The sequence below is a fragment of the Anomaloglossus baeobatrachus genome, chromosome 2 (assembly GCF_048569485.1).
Source record: "Anomaloglossus baeobatrachus isolate aAnoBae1 chromosome 2, aAnoBae1.hap1, whole genome shotgun sequence".
Classification (NCBI taxonomy): Eukaryota; Metazoa; Chordata; class Amphibia; order Anura; family Aromobatidae; genus Anomaloglossus; species Anomaloglossus baeobatrachus.
In genome coordinates this window covers 139,911,728-139,937,498 of record NC_134354.1, presented here as the reverse complement: position 1 = coordinate 139,937,498, position 25,771 = coordinate 139,911,728, and the positions used below count along the sequence as shown (strand labels likewise).

General features: G+C 43.3%; 1 protein-coding gene across 4 annotated transcripts in view; it reads right to left on the bottom strand.

Moving 5' to 3' along the window:
* Positions 1-25,771, bottom strand: part of TSPOAP1 (TSPO associated protein 1) — a 316,942-nt gene that overhangs the window by 142,972 nt on the left and 148,199 nt on the right. For 2 of the 4 annotated variants that reach the window (XM_075335393.1, XM_075335394.1), the window contains exons 2-5: positions 19,906-20,010; positions 8,424-8,552; positions 8,096-8,272; positions 1,004-1,249 (exon numbers count right to left, since the gene is read on the bottom strand). The exons of 1 other annotated variant lie outside the window; for it this stretch is intronic. In XM_075335393.1, coding sequence (XP_075191508.1) covers positions 1,004-1,249; positions 8,096-8,272; positions 8,424-8,552; positions 19,906-20,010 — 657 coding nt within the window. The remainder of the gene's footprint in view (positions 1-1,003; positions 1,250-8,095; positions 8,273-8,423; positions 8,553-19,905; positions 20,011-25,771) is intronic. One more of the 4 variants, XM_075335395.1, reaches the window with a different exon arrangement.

The following is a 25,771-nucleotide window of genomic DNA, read 5'->3' as shown; positions in this document are numbered from 1 at the left end:
CTACCTGGCAAAGGATTTTCTACTAAGCATTAAAAATGAACATTATATCTATGGTAAAGTAAATTTATCCAATTAATTTTGAGTTTTTGAAATAAGGCGGCTTAGTAGAAAAATGGTTGTAGTTCCTAAATATTTCACAGGATATTTTTGTTCAACCCCTGTAATTAAACCTGAAAGTTCACACTTCAATTACATCTCAGTTGTTTAATTTTAAATGTGGCATGCAAAGTGTATGTGACATGTATGAATCGCATATATCTAATGCACATGTAGCATGTATCCAATGTGTGACTGAGGTGTATGTGAGATGTATATAATAAGAATCATGTGTGTGCATGACATGTATATAAAAGTGTGAGTGATCCGTAAAAACCAGTATCTAATAAGGGAGTGATGTGTATCTAGTGCACAAGTGCCATCGTCATAGGGAATGGGAAATCAGCTAAAGAATCTTTTTGTTGATGATAACACAGGCTGGATATAATTAGAAATTTAAGTATTAAAGGGTATATCCTAGAATTTTCTTTAAAAAAAAAAAAAAAAAAAAAAAGGCCTAAATACTAATAGGCAAGTAGGTGGCAACTACCTTTTGTGCCCGGCTCCGTTTTTCACCAGCACAGACCAGTCACAGACTGCTCCTGCTGGAGATACAGTGGCTTTATCAACAGAGCAGAGGCTTCTTTTCTGCTCTGCTGACAGGGTGGGTCAGCAGACGTCAGTCATGCTCATTGACAGGCTGCTCCGTGCTGCCTAACTGGGGGAGCCGGCTGTCAATGAGCATGGATGCTACAGCTGACACTCACTAGGGAGTTCTCTTCTATAGTCTGTAGTAATTAACCTGTGTAGATGTGATATCTAACCACTGTAATGGTACTGTATGTCAGTATACCTTGTTGTATTGGTGCTTGTAAAGTGGCAGCAAACACTTGGCCCTTGAGTGACAAATTAAGAGCATTTTACCTGAAAGGCTATTTTTTTTTTTTAACAGCAAATCCTCTCTCACCTGAACAGAGTCCATCGATGTTGCCATTAAGGAATTATCCAGATCCCTTGTGGGTTGCTCTGGAGGAACCAGTCTAACACACACAGCTTCCGCAAGCTTTGGAGAACTATGGGCCTCAAATCTTGACAAATTAAGGGATTCCTTCAAGTGTTTCATAGCGATTTGCCTCTGTAACCGCAGGACTTCCTTCTGTGACTCATGTAACAAATGGTTAAAGTCACTCAGCTTCAAGTAATTTGGAAAATCCTGCATGGTAGAATAATCAATTATTATTACGTGCAGTTAAGTAAATTGCAAACAATCTTGAGCAGCAAATTTCCAGCCTCGTTGGCCACTTGACACCTGAGATAGCCCTAAAGGCCCCTACATACATTCGATGACAGTTGATGAAATTGCAATTGCGGTGGGATCGGTTGGTCATGTGCTGTGTATGGAGCCTTCAAATTTTCCCCCAACAGATAAAGTTGGGGGAGAAAAGGATTGGTCAATCTGAATTTCATAGTTGCCCTCTTCACTTATGTGCCCACGGGACTCTGTACCTGCGGATATATCCACAGGTACAGCCGCAGGTTTCCTGCAGCTACTCCCCGGAATCCGCAGCTATACATAGCTGCGGGATTCCAGCGAAATAGCTGCGGGAAACCTGCGGACATTTGCGCGACTTACCTGTGGAAGTCCCGGCCTCTATCTCCATAGTGAAGGGCCGGGATTTCTGCAGGAATAATTGACATGCAGTTACGTGCGGCTGTGGGACATCCGCAGCAGCACATACCTCAGCATGGACACAGACACCCCCCATGTCCATAGGATAACATGGGAAGTGTCTGTACTTGTTAAAACCTGCGGATTTATCTGGAAAATCCAGATAAATCCGCAGGTTTTCCATGGCAAATCCGCGGGTACAGAGTCTTGTGGGCACATAGCCTTAGGGGAGATAAGCCACCGCAAGAAGAGTCTGGCAGGGTCTTATTCCTCTCTACTTGCTGAAAACATTAAAGTTTGGCTGACTCAAGTGCCCATGTGTATTTAGAAGTCAGGAGAGATGACTTTCAGCTGAACGAATGAGCGGCAGACACTACATTATGTGTATGGACAGCTTAGTTTAGGCCTAGTAGTGGACAGCCCCTTCTCATTTCACATGCTTTCCCCAATTAAAGTAGAAAAGCTTATACTCACCTCCCGTTCCGGTGCATTTCCAGCAGTGTTGGTGTTCCCATTTCCAGGGCTCACGTGATGTTGTGACGTCAAGTGAGCCCCGTGCCCTATTATCGTTGGCTTTTCTCTCCCCGCCTTGAAACGTATGAGTAATTAACAGAAGTAAGAGCTATGGTTGGCCACTCACTTCCTGTTATTTACTCATACGTCCAATGATGGGGAAAGGGAAGCCTGACATCATAATCTAAATGTGAGCGCCAACACAGCTGGAAATGCACTGCACAGGTGGCGAGTATAAGCTTTTTACTTTAATTGGGGGAAACATGTAGAATGATAAGTTGTCCAAGAAGTGGACATTCTCTAAGATTGAACACAATTAATACAGTGCCTTGCGAAAGTATTCAGCCCCTTTGAATTTTTCAACCTTTTCCCACATTTCAGGCTTCAAACAAAGAAAAAAAAAATAATTTTATGGTGAAGAATCAACAACAAGTGGGACACAATTGTGAAGTTGAATGAAATTTATTGCTTATTTTAAACTTTTATAAAAAAAATAAACTGAAAATTGGGGCGTGCAATAATATTTGTCCCCTTTAAGGTAATACTTTGTAGCGCCACCTTTTGCTGCGATTACAGCTGCAAGTCGCTTGGGGTATGTCTCTATCAGTTTTGCACAGCTCAGTAAGGTTGGATGGAGAGCGTTTGTGAACAGCAGTTTTCAGCTCTTTCCACAGATTCGCGATTGGATTCAGGTCTAGACTGTGACTTGGCCATTCTAACACCTGGATATATCTATTTGTGAACCATTCCATTGTAGATTTTGCTTTATGTTTGGGATCATTGTCTTGTTGGAAAATCCTGCATGGTAGAATAATCAATTCTTCCCATCAATTTTAACCATCATCCCTGTCCCTGCTGAAGAAAAGCAGACCCAAACCATGATGCTGCCACCACCATGTTATACAGTGGGGATGGTGTGTTCAGGGTGATTAGCTGTGTTGCTTTTACGCCAAACATATTGTTGGGGGAAATCTCCAGGTCTCTCAGGGTCTCGGAGAAGGATTCCACATCAGAACCGTGCAGATGTATATGAATCAAGAAAAATGACCACACAGACGTATCTCTATCCGGGAGAAGCATAATGCTCTTCTAACACGTGTATTGTAAAAAAACACAGTAATACAGTTCACTTCATACATCCATATTGCTATTAACAAATTATCTAACTTGGTTTCACTTATTCTCTTATTTGGCTAGTTTCCTACATGACTATACTGTCCTTGATAAAGCACCTGGAGATAAGCAAAAGTCTATGCACGTACGGAAGGAGGAAGGTTGAACTAGATGGACCTAGGTCTTTTTCAACCTTAGTAACTATGTAACTATGTCAGCAGCTTGTTACTGACACTCAAGGGACCAGTTTGAGGTGGTCTCCTGAATGCCTGCATTATTCAGCTTAGCATAATTAGTTTCAATAATACATTCCAGAATGTGCATCCTAGAATACATGATAGCATTTAAGCAATGGTTATACAAAGACAGACGATCTTATTATAATCGGACAACTGATTCATAGCCTAGGCCCTCACAATATCGTTTGGCATTGTGCCCAAAAAGTTCGATTTTGGTTTAATCTAACCAGAGCACCTTCTTCCACATGTTTGGTGTGTCTCCCAGATGGCTTGTGGCAAACTTTAACCCTAGAACGCGCAACAATAGAAATCTACCATAGAAAACAAGTAACCTAGCAAGCCTGCGAGGCCCCAGGTATGCGTTATAGGGTTAAACAACACTTTTTATGGATATCTTTGAGAAATGGCTTTCTTCTTGCCACTTTTCCATAAAGGCCAGATTTGTGGAGTTTACAAATTGTATTGTTGTCCTATGGACAGACATTCCCACCTCAGCTGTAGATCTCTGCAGTTCATCCAGAGTGATCATGGGCCTCTTGGCTGCATCTCTGATCACTCTTCTTCTTTGAGATGACATTTTTGAGGGACAGCCGGGTCTTGGTAGATTTGAGGTGGTATGATACTCCTTCCATTTCAATATGATCGCTTGCACAGTGCTCCTTGGGATGTTTAAAGTTGTGGAAATCATTTTGTAACCAAATCTGGCTTTTAACTACTCCACAACAGTTTCACAGACCTGCCTGTTGTGTTTCTTGGTCTTCATGATGCTCTCTGTGCTTTAAAACAGAAGACTGAGACCATCACAGGTGCATTTATACGGAGATTAGACTTTACACAGGTGGCTTATATTTATCATCATCATCATTTAGGACAACAGTGGATCATTCAGAGATCCTCAATGAACGTCTGGAGTGAGTTTGCTGCAGTAAAAGGGGGCGAATAATATTGCACGACCCACTTTTCAGTTTATGTTTTACAAAAATTTAAAATAAGCAATAAATTTCGTTCAACGTCACAATTGTGTCCCACTTGTTGTTGATTCTTCACCTTAACATTAAAATTTTTATCTTTATATTTGAAGCCTGAAATGTGGGAAAAGGTTGAAAAATTCAAGGTGGGGGCGAATAAAATGTGTGGTATTTATCAAAAAGCCACAACATTAGCCCAGATGTAATAAAGATATCTGCACTAGCAGCAGCCTTTCAGTAGTTTTGAATAGTTGATTTTCGTACCAAAGAAAAATCTGCAATGTTTTTGCATTTGTTAGGATCACCGACATAATTTTAGTTCTCTTATTAGCTTTAGAGATTAGACTTTTACCAAAACAATGTAAAAGCCAGCAAGGGGCTGAAGAGTACAGAATACTGTGTCCACAAAATGATCTGAGGAATCATCAGAAAATGTTTTCCTAGTTGTCAGCAGCCCTTGGCAATCTGTGGGTGATTCTATAGCTTTCATGTCTACTGTCACAAAACAGCTGAGGTTAGAAACAAAATTGGAGCGGCATGTGAAATCCACATTCCCTGCTGCGCTTTCAGAGAAATGCCTAGCAACCGGCATCCCTAATTACATAAAAAGTCACCGCCACAAAACTCTGCAGCTATAAATAAATCTAATGAATGCTTTTGTAGTCTTCAAACATCTTCATTAAAATGCTTCTGCACCGATTACATAAGATTGTGACCACTGAAGAGGCAAACAGGCACCTGTGGATCTACAGAGCTGAAAAGATGTATGTAAAGATTATGGCGATACGACTTCAGCTTTATCAGGCTTCACTTTCATAAAGACCTGACTGTCTGAGAGTTCGTGATAGAACTGCCCCATAAAGACCAAGGCTTTCCCAGACACTGGTTATGTAGCCACATCGCCAGCTGTATGCAGTATATACAGTGGTAGCGCCCATGCTCATGTATTTACATGCTGCATATACTTCAGTGTCTGACTCATGGATTGCTATAGGTCAGTGATGGCGAACCTATGGCACGCGTGCCACCAGGGGCAAGCTGAGCCTATTCTGTTGGCACGCGTGCGGTCGCCCGATCCTGCAGTTTTGGTCTGGTAGTGCAGTCGCGCCGGCAGATCAAATCTGTGTTGGAGCGGAGGAGACATTTCTCCTCCGCTCTGACACTCCTCCTCCCCCAGGCTGCAGGTGTGTTGCCTAGGAGACGGAGGAGCGTCAGAGAGCGGCGCCAGCGCCGTCTGCTGGCCGCGTGGGAAATGAGCAGCGTGCAGCGGTGGAGCGGGTGCAGGAAGGTAAGTTGTGTGTTGCTTTTTTTTTTTTTTTTTATAACTCGTGAGCGGCAGCGCCAGCATGGGGTGGGGGAACGCACATGGCAGCGTGGGGTGGGAGAGGGGGAACGCACATGCCAGCGTGGGGTGGGAGAGGGGGAACGCACATGGCAGCGTGGGGTGGGGGTGGGGGAACGCACATGCCAGCGTGGGGTGGGAGAGGGGGAACGCACATGGCAGCGTGGGGTGGGGGAACGCACATGCCAGAGTGGGGTGGGAGAGGGGGAACGCACATGGCAGCGTGGGGTGGGGGTGGGGGAACGCACATGGCAGCGTGGGGTGGGGGTGGGGGAACGCACATGGCAACGTGGGGTGGGGGTGGGGGAACGCACATGGCAGCGTGGGGTGGGAGAGGGGGAACGCACATGGCAGCGTGGGGTGGGGGTGGGGGAACGCACATGCCAGCGTGGGGTGGGAGAGGGGGAACGCACATGGCAGCGTGGGGTGGGGGTGGGGGAACGCACATGGCAGCGTGGGGTGGGGGAACGCACATGGCAGCGTGTGGTGGGAGAGGGGGAACACACATGGCAGCGTGGGGTGGGAGAGGGGGAACGCACATGGCAGCGTGGGGTGGGGGTGGGGGAACGCACATGGCAGCGTGGGGTGCGGGTGGGGGAACGCACATGGCAGCGTGGGGTGGGGGTGGGGGAACGCACATGGCAGCGTGGGGTGGAGGAACGCACATGGCAGCGTGGGGTGGGGGAACGCACATGGCAGCGTGGGGTGGGGGATTGCACATGGCAGCGTGGGGTGGGAGAGGGGGAACGCACATTCCAGCGTGGGGTGGGGGAACGCACATGGCAGGGTGGGGGAACGCACATGGCAGAGTGGGGGTGGGGGAACGCACATGGCAGGGTGGGGGTGGGGGAACGCACATGGCAGGGTGACGGTGGGGGAACGCACATGGCAGGGTGGGGGTGGGGGAACGCACATGGCAGGGTGGGGGTGGGGGAACGCACATGGCAGGGTGGGGGTGGGGGAACGCACATGCCAGCGTGGGGTGGGAGAACGCACATGCCAGCGTGGGGTGGAAGAACGCACATGCCAGCGTGGGGTGGGAGAACGCACATGCCAGCATGGGGGGGGGGGGTTGAAATGCATGCCAGGATGGGGGGGAAACATGCATGCCAGGGTGGAGGAAACATGCATGCCAGGATGGAGGAAACATGCATGCCAGGATGGAGGAAACATGCATGCCAGGATGGAGGAAACATGCATGCCAGGATGGAGGAAACATGCATGCCAGGATGGAGGAAACATGCATGCCAGGATGGAGGAAACATGCATGCCAGGATGGAGGAAACATGCATGCCAGGATGGAGGAAACATACATGCCAGGATGGAGGAAACATGCATGCCAGGATGGAGGAAACATGTATGCCAGGATGGAGGAAACATGCATGCCAGGATGGAGGAAACATGCATGCCAGGATGGGGAAACTATGCATGCCAGGATGGGGAAAATATGCATGCCAGGATGGGGAAAATATGCATGCCAGGATGGAGGAAACATGCCACGATAAGGTATATTTACCAGGAAGGGGTACATTTACCTGGATTGGGAACATTTACCAGGAATGGGGTACATGCCGGGATGGGGGAACATTTACAAGGATGGGCAATATGTCAGGATGGGGTGCATTTACCAGCATGGGGGAACATGCCAGAATGGGTAACATTTACCAGGATGGAGGACATTTACCAGGATGGGGCCGTGATGGGGACAAATATACCAGAATGTAGGAAATATATATCAGGATGGGGGACATGTTTACCAGGAAGTGGCCGAGGAAGGGGGACAGAACTACACAATGATGGGGAGGGGAGCCACTCGTACGTCTTTATGGGATTTCAAGATGTTCAGACTTTGAAATGTAGATGTGGATTACAGGTGACATCTGATTGCATTCCAGGCTAAAATCTCTGTCTAATAATGCTGCAATTTTTTTCCAGAAAGATCAATCAAACTGCTGTGTCTGGAAAGGGCAGGGGCTCAGCTCCAATGTGTGGTAAGCATGAGCGTGATGCCCTCTGCTGAAGAGAAGACGGCAAAGGTAAGATTACAATCAATTCTTTATATAATAGGATTGGTTGGCACTTCGGAAAAAAAATTGGGTTTAGGGCTACAGTTTGGGCACTCGGCCTGTAAAAGGTTCGCCATGACTGCTATAGGTCATCTTGGTGGAGATGGCAGAACACCATTGTGAAGCATGTATGATCCCCACACACTCACCTTCTCACCCGACAGCTTCGCTTGCAGCTCCTGGCACTCTTGCTTTAATGTTTCAATCTGCTTGTCTTTTGCCAATAAAGCACTAGCCTGGTCACTCATATCCTTGGCTCGCTGGCGTGCGAATGCCTTCTTACACAGCTCCAATCTGGCCCCCCTAAGGTGTATTGGAGTATTTACCTAAAAGTTAAAAAGAAGGTGATGAAAGCGAAGGCTTAGATTAAACCTTTGGCTTAGATTATTCATCTATTGCCTGGGAAAAGCTGAAGATGAGTAAAGTGGAGAGAAGAGAATATGAAAACACCGACTTTCCCCAGACGAGAGTACACACCATTTTCAGATTTGCTTCTTGAAGCTTCTGAGCTCTTTCTTCCAAGCGTTTGGCTATAACTGCAAGTTCTGCGTTTTTCCTCTTTAGCCTTTTCACCTTCTCCTCAGTCTCGGGAATGCTGCTTTTTCTCTGAAAAAGGTAAAGTGAATATCCCAATTTTAAAGGGAATCGGTCACTAGGTTTTTGCCACCTAATCTGAGAGCAGCACAAAGTATTCATATATTTTTCTCCTTCACTTTTCTAGCGCTATTAATTCCATAGAGCTTTACAGATGTGATCATCGCTGTCCCTATTGGGGCTCACAAACTAAATTCCCTATCAGTAGGTCTTTGGAGTGTGGGAGTAAACCAGTGAAACTGGAGGAATCCCACTCAAACTCCGGGAGAACATACAAACTCCTTGCAGATATTGTCCGTGGTGGAGTTTGAACCTACCAAGGCTGCTAGTCTGCAATACTAACCACTGAGCCACTGTGCTGCCTAAAAGTAGAGACAGATCTTTATTGCAGTGATCTTTCACTTTTAATGGGTTCCTTTGATAAAAATCACAGCTTTATCAGCAGGAGATTATCACTAGAAGGCTAGGTTCGCACACTGCGTCTTTTTGACGCTGCGTTTGTGCGTTTTTGGCCGCTAAAAACGCACAAAAACGCACCTGCGTCGAAAAACGCATCAAAAAACGCATGCGTTTTTGGCTGCGTTTTGCTGCGTTTTTGATCTCTGCGTTTTGCTGCGTTTTTCCAATGCATTGCATGGGGGGAAAACGCAGAAAAACGCAGGAAAGAACTGACATGTCCATTTTTTTTTTAACTCAAAAACGCAGGTAAAAAAAACAGATGTGTGCGGACAGCAAAAATGAAAACTCATAGACTTTGCTGGGGAAGCAAAGTCCTGCAGTTTTGAAGCCAAAAACGCACCCGAAAAACGCGCAAAAACGCCGCGAAAAACGCACTGTGCGCACATAGCCGAAGACTGGTAAACCTGATGCCATGTAATCGTTCGTATTTATGAGCTCTGTATAACCCCACCACTGATTGCCAGCTTTCTGCCAATGCACAGAGTACACAGAAACCAGTGGTGTGGGTGAGATAATACAGAGCTCCACATCCAGAGAACTGGTAGATCTGCAGCCGCAAAAAATGTGATTTCATCAAAACTACATCAAGCATCTCAGTGATGGATCACTAGAATCAGGGTTTCTACCCTTACATTGCACAGCAAAAACTTGGCGACAGATTCCTTAAACAAAAAGATAAATATATGAAAAGTGTGTAACTATATCAATGTTGTAAACACTACGGCACAGGAGATACTAGAGAGCCATTGGGCAATCAACATTTTCTTGCAAGATAAACTCATGACTGATGTTTATGAATATTCTTATCTCAAACATATTTGTGGTCTATGCACAGGATATAATAGGGAGACAGATCTTGAAGTCTATATACAGGACTGTAATTGTGGCCACAGATACCTTGAATTCTATGGTGACAGTAGCTGCACACAATCGAGATCAGTGGTCGTTTATTCACCAGACAGGTAAGTTAGCAGTAATAACCAAAAGAATACTCCCTTAAGATAAACCTCTTCTTGGGAGTCTTCTCAAATCAAATGGCATTAACAGCAATTTCCTAATATAACTCCCCTATAGAGGAAAGATCTCAAGCACTTACAGATATTGGTTTTCTCAGATTATTCTAAATATTTTGAATAAAAGCATTAGAAAAGCAAGATTGGTGGGTGCCGTGGCTCGTGTCCTCTAGATGGGGCAATAACTGGTTGGCTGATCCTACACTTATACTGCTTCCAATGAAGTGCATGGGAACCGATAGCCCATTCCAATGAAGTACATGAGAACAGATAGCCCAGGAGAAAGCAGGAGGTGTGGAACCTGTGTGACCGGAGGGAGCAGAGTCTTTTCTTCCTTTTCAATGTTTGGCAATTTCCCTAATTTGTGTAACCACGGCAAGAACAATTTGATTTCCACAATGATGCTCTGCGCTTTCACTCCGTCCTAATGCCTGACAGCACACTGCAAAAATCACTTTGAACTCCATTTCACAAAAACAATGGGCTGCACACGGAAAGTATCCCGCTAAACGCAATCATATTTGTTCAGGACTAAAAGGGGCATTAAACCATCAGCCTGTTTCTTTAGTGATTGTGAGAAGTTTTATAAAGATATGTGCCCGATTCTAGAGATAACTGTGTGCCTGATAATTGACAGTAACACAGGTCTCTACGTCCTTTCATGTACTGATACCTAATGCAGGACAAAAAGTGGAAATTTAAAAATTATACTCGTGGTATTAAACGGATTTATTTGGTTGCACATCATGAAAATAAGTATGAATTATTTGCTTTCTCTATCTGCTGTCACTCAGAGCTTTTGAGAAATTGAGAGCTTTTATTTTATGTAGTGTAGAGCTTGTTTCCAAGGAGCTTGGCCACCAGAGCTGGCAGGGTGTGTACAGTAGTAATATTCCAGGAGAGGCATGAACTAACATCCCAAACAGGTCTCCAGCCATTGATTTCTATATATCACTTAAGCTGGTGTCACACATAACGACAACGACAACGACGTCGCTGCTACGTCACCATTTTCTGTGACGTTGCAGCGACGTCCCGTCGCTGTCGCTGTGTGTGACATCCAGCAACGACCTGGCCCCTGCTGTGAGGTCGCCGGTCGTTGCTGAATGTCCAGCTTCATTTTTTGGTCGTCACTCTCCCGCTGTGACACACACATCGCTGTGTGTGACAGCGAGAGAGCGACGAAATGAAGCGATCAGGAGTCGGCACTGGCAGCTGCGGTAAGCTGTAACCAGCGCAAACATCGGGTAACCAAGGGAAGACCTTTCCCTGGTTACCCGATGTTTACGCTGGTTACCAGCCTCCGCTCTTGCTGCCAGTGCCGGCTCCTGCACTGTGACATGTGGCTGCAGTATGCATCGGGTAATTAACCCGATGTATACTGTAGCAAGGAGAGCAAGGAGCCAGCGCTAAGCAGTGCGCGCGGCTCCTTGCTCTCTGCACTGTGACATGTAGCTGCAGCACACATCGGGTTAATTAACCCGATGTGTACTGTACCTAGGAGAGCAAGGAGCCAGCGCTAAGCGCGGCTCCCTGCTCTCTGCACATGTAGCACAGCGACGTTATGATCGCTGCTTCTGCTGTGTTTGACAGCTAAGCAGCGATCATAACAGCGACTTACAAGGTCGCTGTTACGTCACCGAAAATGGTGACGTAACAGCGACGTCGTTGTCGCTGTCGCTTAGTGTGACACCAGCTTTAGCTGCTCACCCACCCCTCCCTGGTAGTTACTGTGCTGTTATCAGTACTGCAAAAATCAGCAGATCACCAGTGTGCACTACCTGCAGCTTCAAGAAGTACAGTAGTTATCCTAATCATGGCCATCCTTTTTCTGAACTGTGTGCTTGTTCAAATGCCATATTATTATGTGCAGATTTAGTGGTAATAGTATATAGACTCAGAACAAATAGTGGCAGACCATTAATATGCAACAGCAGGAGAAAGCTCTTGTAAAAAACCTGTCACTAAAGGGGGAGAGCCGGTCCCCAGCAACTAGGAAACCTCATAGCCCTGTGCTGCTCAAGAGGCAACTTAAAAAAAAAAAAAGGAAATTTATTTAGGTTCCCACAAGGAGAAACAGAGGTGCATCTGGATATTTGGTGAGGTAACCACCTATCACAATGTATACATCTTCACTATCTTAGACTATCAAGGATGCTGACCCCTTTATTTATTAACCTTCCCTTCTGCACACACTAAAATACTATGCAAGCTACCTATAAACTTCTTAGCCTTGACCAAATGGGTTAATACCATTAAAAGTCAGGATAAATGTATATGTCACAAAGCTACCTTAGAGCACCAGGGATACTATTAATAATCCTAAACTCATCTCACACCACATACAATATTTAGTGATCACAATTAGGCTATCTGCCCACGTTGCGTTATATTAGGCAGCGTGTAAGTCACTGCATGTGCGTCTCAGAACACAGCCGAAAAGCTGCGTTCTGAGATGCATTGTAACTGCAGAATTCATTCTGGATGCTTGCTCTGCCATGGGAAAAGCATCCAGAACGCACATTTTTGACAGTGCGGTCCCACTTGGCTCTGCTGCAAGTCTATGGGGATGCAGCAGAGCAGAGTGGGACCGCACTGTCAAAAAGAGCATGGCTGGCTGCGAGAGAGAGAGACGCACGATCAGAATGAACTCGGATGAACTTCATCCGACTTCATTGTGATCGCGCGGCTCTGTGCGTGTGCCACAGCTTGATTTGCGGTCACACGTGAAGGACTCACCAGTTACAGCAAATCCCCTGAGCGACTGAAGTGAGCCGCGCGATCAGCGGTGCCGTCACTCAGGTGACCCGCGGCCAGCTCAAGTCCTCCACCCGAGACCAGTGGCCGCGGGTAACCTGAGTGACGTCTCCACTGACAGCGCGGTTCCCTTCAGTTTCTGCGTGGAGCTGACAGGAGCGGCGGTGTTCTACGGCCGCTCCTGTCAGCTTCATGTAGCAGAGCTGGATGCGTCGCGGGACCTCGTGTGGATTACGCAGGACCTGGCGGGGTGTTTGGGGATTTTAATAAAGTGGTGAAAGAGGGTGTTTTTTTCGTCTTATTTCAAATAAAGGATTTTTTCGGGTGTATGTGTTTATTTACTTTCACTTACAGGTTAATCATTGGGAGTGTCTTATAGACGCCTGCAATGATTAAGGTAGGACTTAGTGGCAGCTATGGGCTGCTGCCATCAACTCCTTTTTACCCAGATTGCCACCGCACCAGGGCAATTCTGGATGAGCTAGGTAGAGTCCCGGGACTGTCGCATCTCACTGATGCGGCAATTCCGGGCGGCTGCTGGCTGATATTTTTAGGCTGGGGAACTCCCCATAACGTGGGGCTCCCCATCCTGAGAATACCACCCTTCAGCTATGTGACTTTATCTTGGCTGGTATCAAAATTGGGGGGAACCGCACGCCTTTTTTTAATTTATTTATTTTACTGCACTACATAGACCCGCCCACCGGCGGCTGTGATTGGTTGCAAAGAGTAAGCGGTCACTGAGCATGGGGGCGTGTCTGACTGCAACCAATCATAAGTGCCGGTGGGCAGAGGAAGCAGGGAATACGTGATTGATTAATGAGCAGCCGTCATTTTCAAAAGCTGGAGAAGCCGCCGCAGTGTGATAGCCGTGCAGCGCCGCGCCAGTGTTCGGTCAGTGATCGGTGAGTACGAGAGAGGGGGGGAAGAGGAATTGACCGACAGAGAGAAAGACCGACAGACAGGGAGACAGAGACCGACAGACAGACAGAGAGAGAGACCAACATTGCAACCAAAACGCACAAAAGAAGTGACATGTTGCTTTTTAGAACGCAGCGTCTTGGCAGCAGCCGAAACGCTGCATTCTAAAACGCAACGTGTGGATGGAATTTGCACAATCTTCATAGATTGTGCTGGGGACACAGGACGCATGCAGTTACGCTGCAGTGCAATACGCAGCGTAACTGCATACAAATACGCAACGTGGGCACATAGCCTTAGTATTAATTTATAATCTTGGATCCAAGCTCTTGAGATTCAGGTGATATAACAAAGATACAAAAGGTTGCTGTAGAACACATTTACAATTTATATCTTTTAGCACCATCATCCAATGTAGCAATGTGTTTTTTTTACTGCTGTTAGTGGCATGAACAGAACAGCTTTGAGTGGAAATTATATTGTCACACTACCACTTGTGCTGCCGCTTCACTAGTCACCGCTTTAACGGCTCAAAAAATGACAAGGAGAAAGAAACTAAAAAAAATAAAAATAAAATAAAAATCCTCCTCTTGACAGAATACAGTCAAATGTAAAATGTTCTGTGGTCTAAGTAGATCAAAACAGACCTTTCCATATATAGTAATTTAAGGGGTATTCCTGGCTGAAAAGAATAGTCTGCTGTCACACTATGCGACTGACGAATCGTGACAGTGTGTCATGCATGCTCTCACACAAGTGCCCTATATTCCTAGTACGAGTGGGTGATCATTTAACGCCATGTTTGCGATTTGTGACTAGACTCATCCGCATGTGGTTTTCGGTTGCGGTTTGCTGCGTTTTTTTATCGCGGGTGCGGTAATCTTTCAGAGGGTCCGGAATTTTCTTAAGAAAATTCCATTTTCTAGTGCGCACAGGGCCTAAAGCCATGTGAAGAAAACCTGCTGCAGTCTATAAGGGAACAATGAAGATTTTAACCCATCAGTGACCACCAATATGACTTAAAACTTACCTGAAATATAAAGTGAATATCATCAAGATTGCTGTTGGCACAGACCATGGCCCTGCAACCCCTTAGCGAATGTGTACACGTAAAATATTTGGCGTATACATTTCAGCACCATTTTGGCATGTCTTGGTAGGAAAAATACAGCGTTAAAAATGTACTTTTTTGGTGTCGATTTTTTTTTACATACACTAGTATGGATGAAATCTACAGCAAGAAACGCTGAAAGACTTGGCATGCTGCAGATTTATATCTGCAACAAATCTGCAAGGAAAAAATACTCCGCGTGTGCACAGCACCCCAGGATTCTCAGTCACTTTGCTGGGAAACTTTTCAGGTTTTGTGACAAATCTGCACTGAAAAAAAAAAGCACCCAAAAATGACACCATTTTTAAAACTGCGCCCCTCAAAAGTGTTCAAAACCATATTTAAGAAGTTTATTAACCCTTTAGGTATTAAAGCAATGTGGAAGGAAAAAAAAAATGATCATTTTACTTTTTCCCACAAAATGTTGCATCTTCACAAGAGTAATGAAACAAAATGCACCAATGTGTTGTGCAATTTCTCCTGAGTCAATACGCCATATGTGGTGGAAGACTACAGGAGCGGAAGGGAAGGAGTACCATTTGACTGACAAAAACTTGCCTGCAATAGATGTACACGCCATGTTGTGTCTTAAGATTGGAAACCCTGCACAAGTGACCCCATTTTGGAAACTAGACCCCTAAAGGAATTTATATAGAGGTGTGGTGAGCACCATGAACCTAAAGATACTTCACAGAATTTTATAACGAACTGAAAAAAAAAAAAAAAAAACAACAACAAACATTTTCCCCTCAAAATGTTACTTTAGACCCAATCTTTTTATTTTCACAAGGGTCAGAAGAGAAAATGCACAATATAATCAGTTGTGCAATTTCTCCTGAGTACAGGGATACCCCATATGTGGTCAGACACTCTTGTTTGGGTGCACGGCAGGACTTGGAAGGGAAGGAGCATCACTTGATTTTTAAAGTACAAAATGGTCACGTTTGCAGAGCTACTGATGTTCCAAAACAGAAGGGACCCCGCCGAAAGTGATAATATTTTTGAAACTACAACTTTCAAGGAATTTATTTAGGGGTGTGACAAGTATCTTGAACCCATTAATGCTTAACAGAATTTTATAATATTGGGCGGTAAAAATGAAAAACTACGGGGGTTTTCAGCAAAAATTAATTTGAAGGCTCAAATTTTTAATTTTCCCAACGGTAACAAGAGAAAATGGATGGCAAATTTATTACACAATTTCACCTGAATACGACAATACCCCATATGTTGTCAGAAACTACTTTTACAGTACAGTTTGGCCACAAGGCAGGTCTTGGGAGGGAAGGGGCGCTATTTCACTTTTGGAAATCTGACATTGTGCTCATACAATGTGCCCAGCTTGGGCTTCTGGAGACCTGCAGCCCGTAAATTAACAGGGCTTTACTCGCTACAGAAATGCCAAACATGTAGACGCTATCTGCACTTTAGGTGCACTGTGGGGCTCAGAAGAGAGGCATTTAAATTTGGGAACGAACATTTCACTGGAATTCGCTCTGATCACTGGTCTCATGGATTGCAAAAGACAAGTATTGCAATCCATAAGACCTGTCAAATCACACTGACAGAATGCCTGTTAGACCTTGCCTATAGCTGGTTTTAACAGGCCACCATACAATTGTTTGACCTCTGGGTGCGATGGCAACCATCGGCGCCTCTTGATTTAGTCACGGGGGTGCCAATAAAAGGTTAGTTTGGCTGTCAGCTGAGCTACGGAAGTAATGGTGCAGGAAGTGCTGGTATTTCAGCAGCTCTCGCACAATCATGCCGGGATTGATCAGTCAGATTAACTGGCTGATTACAACAATCCAAGAATAGGGACTGCTGAAATGGGTCCCCGCATCTCTTCCGGTGCCGGTCAGCTGTCACTGGTGCTGCTGGCACAGAGCAGTTGTGTGTTTTCACAGAATGTCACTTTTATTCCATTACGGACATAGCACGTCATGATGAGCAAACTGACATCTGCTCATGACATGCCATGTCTGTCATTGATTGTAAAGGGGTTAACAGAATGTGGGGGCTCCCCATGAACATCCTGAGATCATGATTGTGTGGTTATGATGGTTGCATTGCAAATGCCCTTCAAGTCTGCCAGCAATAAATGACACTGTTCAGAAGTCAGCAACACTAAGTGGTAAAAATAACTTCTCTTTCCAGTCAAGCCACATTGCATGAACTACTGAGAAGCACATGAAAGGTTAATAAAAACACCGTGGAACCTTGCATTACGAGCATAATTGGTTCCGGGAGTGTGCTCTTAAACCAAGTTACACTTATATCAAAAGAAATTTTCCCATAGGAAATAATTGAAACACAGACAATGCGTTCCACAACCCAAAAATATTTACTGTATTTATACAAACTGATTACAGTAATACAAAATAATTACTGTATTCATATAAAATTATCACAGTACACAAATACATATGGTACAGTAAAAAACATGTACAGCAAATTAAACTGTACTTTAGCTTACAATAGCATTGTTGGTGTGCGAGAGGTATAATACAAGCAATGTGCTGCACTGGTTAGCCGAAAAAGTGCAATACTGTATCCACAAATGCAAATTCATAGACATGTTATATAGTATATACTGTACAATAGTATACTGTATAACGGATATATGTACAGAAAGTTACCTCTAGACCGGGTCAGAGTGCGATGAAAGGACAGAACCGGACGTGTGCACAGTGAGTATTTGCTCTTCTTGCAAACCATTGCTCTCAAACCAAGTTACTCTTAATCCAAGGTCCCACTGTACCTGATGGCAGTTTTGAATATGTTGAGGGGGTTGTTTTTAAAATGGTGTCACATGTTGGGGTTTTCCAATATATAGGTCTCCCAAAGTCTCTTTAAAACTAAATAGATCTCTAAAAATAAGATTTATAAATTTCCTTGAAAAAAATAAATAAATACTAATACAATTTTAAAACTTCTAACATCCTAAGAAAATAAAAGAAAATGTTACAGATGGCGCTGATGTAAAGCAGACAGGAGGGAAAGGTTATGTATTAACTATTTTGTGAGGAGGGACTATCTGGTTTAAAAAGAGATAATCATTCAATTTTGAACATTGCTAATTTTTAGAAATGTGTCAAATTTCTGATTATATTTATAAATAAACGCAAAACATAACCTTAATTTACAATCATCATAAAATATGTGTCAAGTAAATAAACTCAAAATCACCGGGATATGTTGAAGCCTTGCAGTTATTGGCAAACGTCTGAATAGAAAAATGACAAACACTGGCTGCACATGAATAGTGTAAATACATCACTGCTGATTACACAGATTTAGCCAGTAAAAGTCTCAAAATTGGACTCTGAGGCTGGACAGTGGTTTACTCACAGTCTCATGCTACGTATAAAAAAATTGAGTGCCAATGTGTAACATAGAAAAAGGCCAATATTTCTATTCTGTTTAATAACGCTCAAGACTATAGGTAATCCAACATTAAATAAGGGTCTTCACAGGTTCACAAATACAGCTTATTTACAGTGTCTTGCGAAAGTGTTCAACCCCTTGGCATTTTTTCGTGTTTTGCTACTTTATAACCTGGAATTTTACTTTTTTTTTTCTTCAGGGTTTACATCAGTTCATGTAAAGAACACGCCTAAAACTTGGAATAGTTTTCATTTTATTGCGAAGCAAACAACAAATTAGACAAAACTGAAAACTTACTTCAGTATGCATAACTATTCACCCCCCGAAAGTCAGTACTTTTTAGAGCTTCCTTTTGCATCAATTACAGCTGAAAGTCACTTTGGATAAGTCTCTATGAGCTTTCCACATCTTGCCACTGGGATTTTTGTCCATTCCTCAAGGCAAACCTGCTCCAGCTCCTTCAAGTTAGATGGTTTCCGCTGGTGGTCAGTACTCTTCAAGTCGGATTACAGATTCTCAATTGGATTAAGGTCTGGGCTGTTACTAGGCCACTTCAATACGTTTTCCCTTAAACCACTCAAGTGTTGCTTTAGCAGTATGCTTTGGGTCATGGTCTTGTTGGAAGGTGAATTTCCGTCCCAGTCTCAACTCGCTGACAGAAAAACAGATTTTACACCATCCATCTTCCCCTTAACTTGGACCAATTTTCCCTCTCCTTGCTGCTGAAAAAGATTATCACGAAGCATGAAGCTGGCACCACCATGTTTCACTGTGGGTAGATGGTGTTCTTGGCGTGATGAGCTGTGCGGGTTTGGCGCCAGACATAGTGTTTACTTTGATGGCCAAAAAAGTTAAATACTTTGATCTCAGCTGACCACAGCACTTTCCTCCATACATTTGTGGAGTCTCTCACATGTCTTTTGGCAAACTCAAAATGAACCTTCCAATTTTTGGCTGTAAGTAAACACGTATTTTGGCCACTCTTCCATAAAAGCCAGGTCTATGGAGTGTGCAGCTTATTGTGGTTATATGTACAGATACTCAAGTTTCTGCTTGGGAACTCTGCAGCTCCTTCAGGGTTACCTTTGGTCTTTGTGCTGCCTGTCTGATTAATGCCCTGACTTGTGATGATAATGGACTTGATGGTGCTTCAGGGAATCATCAGATTGGTTTATATTTTTAGAACCCAACCATGACTTGCACTTCTCAACAACTTTGTCTCTGATTTGTTTGGAGATCTCCTTGGGTCTTTATGGTGTTTGGTTAGTGGTGCTTTTTACTTAATGGTGTTGCAGCCTCTGTGGCCTTTCAGAAAAGGTGTGTACTTATGAAGATAATTGTTTGCCCGAGAAATTTTTAGGGGCTTCATAGCACAAGGTGTAAATACATATGCACATGGCAATTTTTTTATATTTTAACACATACATTTAAATTTTGCATATATTTCTCTCTCTTCACTTCACCAACTTAGACTATTTGGTCCTGATGCATCACACACAGATTGGATTACAAAAATATTTAAAAACACAGGTTGTAATGTAACAAAAATTGGTAAAAATCCAAGGAGGAGTAAATACGTTTGCAAGGAACTGTATGCATATCAGTTTAATTATTAGACTCTATACAGGAATATGAGATGTACTTGTATTCTATACAGCCAATTATGAAAATCAAAATTTCAAAGATTAAAAAAAAATTAAAAAAAAAAACCTCTCACCAATATGATATTCTCTTCTTTCAGATCTTTACAGCGCTGCTCCAACTCTCGTAGTGCCCTCAGCAAGTCTGGACCTTGTGCTGAAGGAGAGCGTTCACTGATATTCTGCACAACATATCAGAACATTAATATTGCATAAGAATTATATTACACGATTCAACTAATAATTAAATTGTATTCTTTTGTTCCATTTTGAGACATTACATGTATAATTTATAAAAAGCTGCTCACAAAAAGTGACTGGTGTATCTAGCCAACCAGAGCAGTTATCACAGGTTTGCCTTGGTTTAAAGGCACAATACAGTTTCACGAGCTCCTGTCACAATTCATGTATTTGATGATACATTGAGAATGTAGTGTAGTACTAATAGTACATAACAAATTACAGACGTTTTCTCTGCTGAAAATGCACACATATAGTCTTCATCGTCTAAATCTGAACTATTGTGGCAATAGAAACCCCAGAAAAACAATTCGGTTAAAACATAAAATAAATGAAAAACATAATTAAGAAAAATAAATAAATCTTAGAATCCGACAGTGACACCCTGTGCTGCATGCAGGGGTTAAACCCCCCCCCACAACATATGCAAATAAAATGTTTTTTCTTCATTTGCACCCCTAAAAGATTCTACTAAATATGAGCATTCAGTACATGTCAGGCACAGACCTTTCCAAGCAGGCTACAGTCACACGTTACACTGCGTTCATCAGATCAAATCTTGAGAACTACAGTTCTTTTCTTGAAGGTCATAAATCTCAATAAACTTCAATTTTTCATGCAGGGTTAGTAAAAATGTTCTTTCCTATTAAATTTTACAAAAATTATACATTTACAAACAAAGATGTTTGAGGAAACCGAGGTAGGACAGTTTTCAAAAACTTACAAGTATAAAAAAAACAAAACTACCCAGCACCTGCAAACAGAATAAGACGAGTGACCAGGAGCGATCCGTCACGAGTAGTCAATGTAACCGAGAAAAACACAGCTGCATTCTGAAACGCTATAATATGCAAACACTGAATATTCCAAATCACAGCTGCATTATGACCATGGAAAATATGTTAAAACATAAAAGGTACTTTGTGAACAAATTGGACAATTCAAGGGAGCTCACCAGCCATGAAAATGGAAAAACGTGTGAACATAGCCTATTTTTTTGCTGTTTTTTTTTCTCTGCAACCAACACCTGCTCTCCTGGCAGTAATAAAACTGCATTCAAACCGTCTGTTTTGCAGCATTTTCATGGCGTTTGACACTCTTTTTGCAAGGTTTTTTTTTAGTGCGGATTACCTGTACATTTGTCCACAGTACATGTTTATCCGGCCTCGGTTCCACTTGCATTTTGTACAAACGATATTTGCACATTCCGATAAAACATTGGACTGCACTCGCACCAGTGCAAATCTATGGGGCAGCATCGATATGCGTTTGAGTTCTCATGCCATAGCGGCATGAGAAAAAAATTGCAGGATCCTGCGTTTGGCAGCGAGTCTCAGCTCACATACCCCCATACAAGTGAGCATGTGAAACATCGCACTGCACTCACATGTCATCCGACTGCAGTGCAATGTACGCAGAGACAGGCTGTGGAAGAGAGGGAGAAAATGCTCCTTCCCCCTCCACAACTGTAATGTGATTGCAAGATCGGATCACAGATGCATGACCCTGGGATGATGCTTGCAGCAGAGGGTCATTAGCATAAAACTTGTGATGCTCTAGCATCAGAAGCTATGCGCAAGTGGAACCGAGGCCTAAGGCTATGTTCACACACTGCGTTTTTTACCTGCGTTTTTGGTCCGTTTTTGCTGCAGAAATTTCTTGAGAAATTCTTGTAACCTTTCTGCAGACATTCCCCAGCAAAACCTATGGCAAAAAAAATTAGCTGTGCGCACACTGCGTTTTTTTTCTTAAGAAAATTCTTTCAGTAGATTTTCTTAAGAAAAAGAATGAGCATGTCACTTCTTTTCTGCAGCAAACTGCGTTATTTGCCATAGATAATTGGCACAATAACGCAGGGAGCAACCAGCGGGAAAAACGCACCAAAAACGCGGCAAAAACGCAGGTGCGTTTTTGGTGCGTTTTTTTAACGCAGGTGCACTAATCCTTCACTCTTAAGAAATTTCTTAAGAAAAATCATTTTTCTAGTGTGAACATAGTCTTAGTTGTTTTTTGGGGGGTGTGTGACTAAAACGAAGTTTAAAAAGTAGCGACTAACACCAGCATGTTTTTGGAGAGGGTTTATTTTTAAAGTTCTTTTCTTATTGCTTTCTATGGGTGAAAAAAATACCGTAAAAAAAACCACTGCATGCAAACATAACCTTAAGGTACATTTATATTACAAGAATTGCTTCAGATTTTTGAATGGAAAAACCACAAGAAATTACAGTAGCAACAAATCTTATCCTCATGGTGCTAACATTTTCTCTTTTTTTTTTCTTTCTATCTCCAGCTTGTCAACTTATATTGCAGTTCGGTTGTAGATTTTCTCCATTTAGTTTAATAGGGTTGTCAAAATATGCACAGGTAATTTTAAAATCCCCCCACCCCCAAAATAAACAGTACACGCATTGCAATCATTCCCATGAGAGCGCAGGAAAGGTTTATTGGACATGATCAGCTATTTTTTACGAATTCGCAACCAAATCTGTATAATCTGCACCAAATGTCTCTGTGGCTTTACAAGTGAATGTACCCTTAGTTTGAGGTATGGAGAGGATACCACAGTAGAGATGAACACTCCATTACTACCTTATGTCATCAGTATTAAAATGAAGCTGAAAACAAAACATACTGGGATTATGTAATGGGAAAACGGGCCGAAAACTGAACTTCAAGGAACAATGGAGGAGTTGTGACTGGGAGCATAGCTGCCATAGATCACTGACAAGAGATCATTAGTTCACAATTTGAGAAATTGAAGAGGATTTAGCCGTGGATTTTGTGCCCGTATTTCACCATATTCACATGCAGCGAGAAGAAAAAGAAAAGATTGTTAACTGTGCTGCCATCCACAGTAATAAAGTTTATTATTCGTGCCAATTCCACCAAGAAAAGCTGAAGTTTAGCTCTACAGAATAACATAAGACTAAAGGGTGCTTTACACGTTGCGACATCGCTAGCGATTGCTAGCGATGTCGCGAGCGATAACACCCGCCCCTGTCGTTCCAGCGATATGTGGTGATCGCTGCCGTAGCGAACATTATTGCTACCGCAGCGTCACACGCACATACATTGTCAGCGACGTCGCTGTGACCGCCGGAAAATCCCTACCTCAAGGGGGAGGTGCGTTTGGCGTCATAGCGACGTCACTGCAGCGTCACTAAGCGGCTGGCCAATAGAAGTGGAGGGGCGGAGATGAGCGGGACATAACATCCCGCCCACCTCCTTCCGCATTGCCGGTGGACGCAGGTAAGGAGATGTTAGTCATTCCTGAGGTGTCACACATAGCGATGTGTGGTGCCGCAGGAACAACAAACAACATCGTACCGGTGACAGCAGCGATATTAAGGAAAGGAGCGACGTGTCAACGATCACAGTTTTGGAACAATTTTGCGATCGGTGATCGTCGCTCATTAGTGTTACAAGCTGCGATGTCGCTACCGGCGCCAGATGTGCGTCACTAACGACGTAACCCCGACGATATATTGGTAGCGATGTTGCAGGGTGTAAAGTACCCTTAATTGTTGTTAATGGGAGTGATGTGAGTGTCAGCCTCAAATTTCCAGCCTGGATTCTGTAATAAGATACAAGACATATTTGCTGTGTGTAAACCCTCAATGTGAGAACTTGACCTGTGGGAGAATGCAGCTTTAGCAGAAGGTGAGGCATGGAGGACAGATTATAAGGTGTCCATCAGAGCCAATAGGAAGGAAACTGACCAGATGTTCTAGAGCTGTAAGGCCCATTCACACAGGCCATCAGACGCAAATGAAGCACGAGAACGCTTACTCCCAATTATTGCCTTGTTTAAACATGCCGATGACTGAACCTTCACTGGTTGGCAGATTGGACCGTTCTGTGCCCGTACACCTGTCTGTAGGTGTGAAGGGCAAAAAATAAGAGTGATAGTCTTGTTTACAATCGGTTAGCAATAGCTAAGGAACAGAAAATGAAGAGTGTGAATGAACCCTTACAAAACAAGGAAAATAAGAAAAACACTGATAACTTGCGGAGGAGAGCGTGAAAAAGGCCGACTGTGGCTGCAAAAGATCTAAAAAGGGAATGAGAGACTGACAGCTGGTGAAACGCCACAAAGAAGGGGATGGGAACAAAAAGACAGGTAAGGCCCGTTTCACACATCTGGCATTTCGCCGGATTGCCGGATCCGGCACACTCCAGTACAGTGCAATAATGTACAATTGCATGACAGCATGTGACTGGAGGTTGCCGCGATGCCACTGTACAGTATTGCACTGAACTGGAGTGTGCCGGATCCGGCAATCTGGCGAAATGCCGGATGTGTGACACGGGCCTGAGTTAGGAGAGGAAGATACAGACGCAGAAGCTGTGTACTTGGTTAGCACCTATTCACATGTTGTAGCTTTACTTCACATGGGTGGAGCAATTGCAGAATTTCTGGAAGATATCTGCAGCGTGTGATTCCACCCTGACCAGGGAAATCAAAGAAAAGATGCAAGCTGGAGCATTGGGGTTTGTTGGAGAATCAATTTATACTTCTATTTATTCCAACAACCTTTTGGCCTCTTCTTTCTCCAGATTGTATTTATATTAATCGCATTAAAGTTATATTGTTTTGTGCAACCTATTATTACGAAAGACAGATTGTGATTTATGCTTTCGGCCTGAATAGTGGAACTGTAGTCTAAGAGGGTGTACGAACAGGGCTCCAGAAGACAGCACCACTGCGTACTTGGCATTCACTTCTTTGGTCTTCGTTATGGAAGCCGTGTTTCAACAGAACATTGTTAACTGTATATTGTATTACTGCTAACAAACAAAACAAAGGATTCATAATTGTAAGGAGTAACTAGTAAAGACCCTTGTGCCAACTATACAGAATGTGCCAGCATGAGCAGAATTTCCTTGGCACCAGCCTGCTAGTTCATTAATAAAGCATGCAATAATGTAAAACTCAGACAAACGTACTCTTGTTAAAATTTCAACCACAACTTCACTTTGTGGCCAGACTCTTACAAATTACTTTTGTAAAATTATTATTACAGCAAAATAAAATATGTCCTGTATGAATAAACCCCCCAACCCAGATTAAACTTCATTAATAAAAGAAATACACCATTATATTATAAGCAACTCACTTGGCCTAACCACAAATACAATGATTGGTAGTTTCCTTACTAAGCCTGTGTTCATAAAGTTGAAACAAGAAGTTTCCCTCCACTATCTAAAAAGACACATCTGAAGGTTTTTCTCACTGTCATGGAATCAGAATAAACCTCTCTCGTTTTAGGTCAATTAGGAACCAGAATTATTTATATTTGCCAAAAGCCAGAATAATCAGAGAGAGAATATTAAGGCAACTTTATTACTTTCTGCAAAGTCAAAAGTTTACATTCACGAATAGCACTATGCCCATATGATGGCATGTCTTCTGATAGGTTTATTTGCAAAATATGAATTAATTAGAGACACCTGTGGATGTATTTTAATGCAGACCTGAAACACACTGATTCTTTGCGTAGCATCATGGGAAAGTTAAAAGAAATCAGCCAAGATCTCAGGAAGAGAATTGTGGACTTGCACAAGTCTGGTTCATCCTTGGGTGCAGTTTCTAGATACCTGAAGGTGCCTCCGTCATCTGTACAAACTACGCAAATACAAACAAGATGGGAATCCGTCCATCATACCACTCAGGAAGGAGACCGGTTCTGTGTACCAGAGATG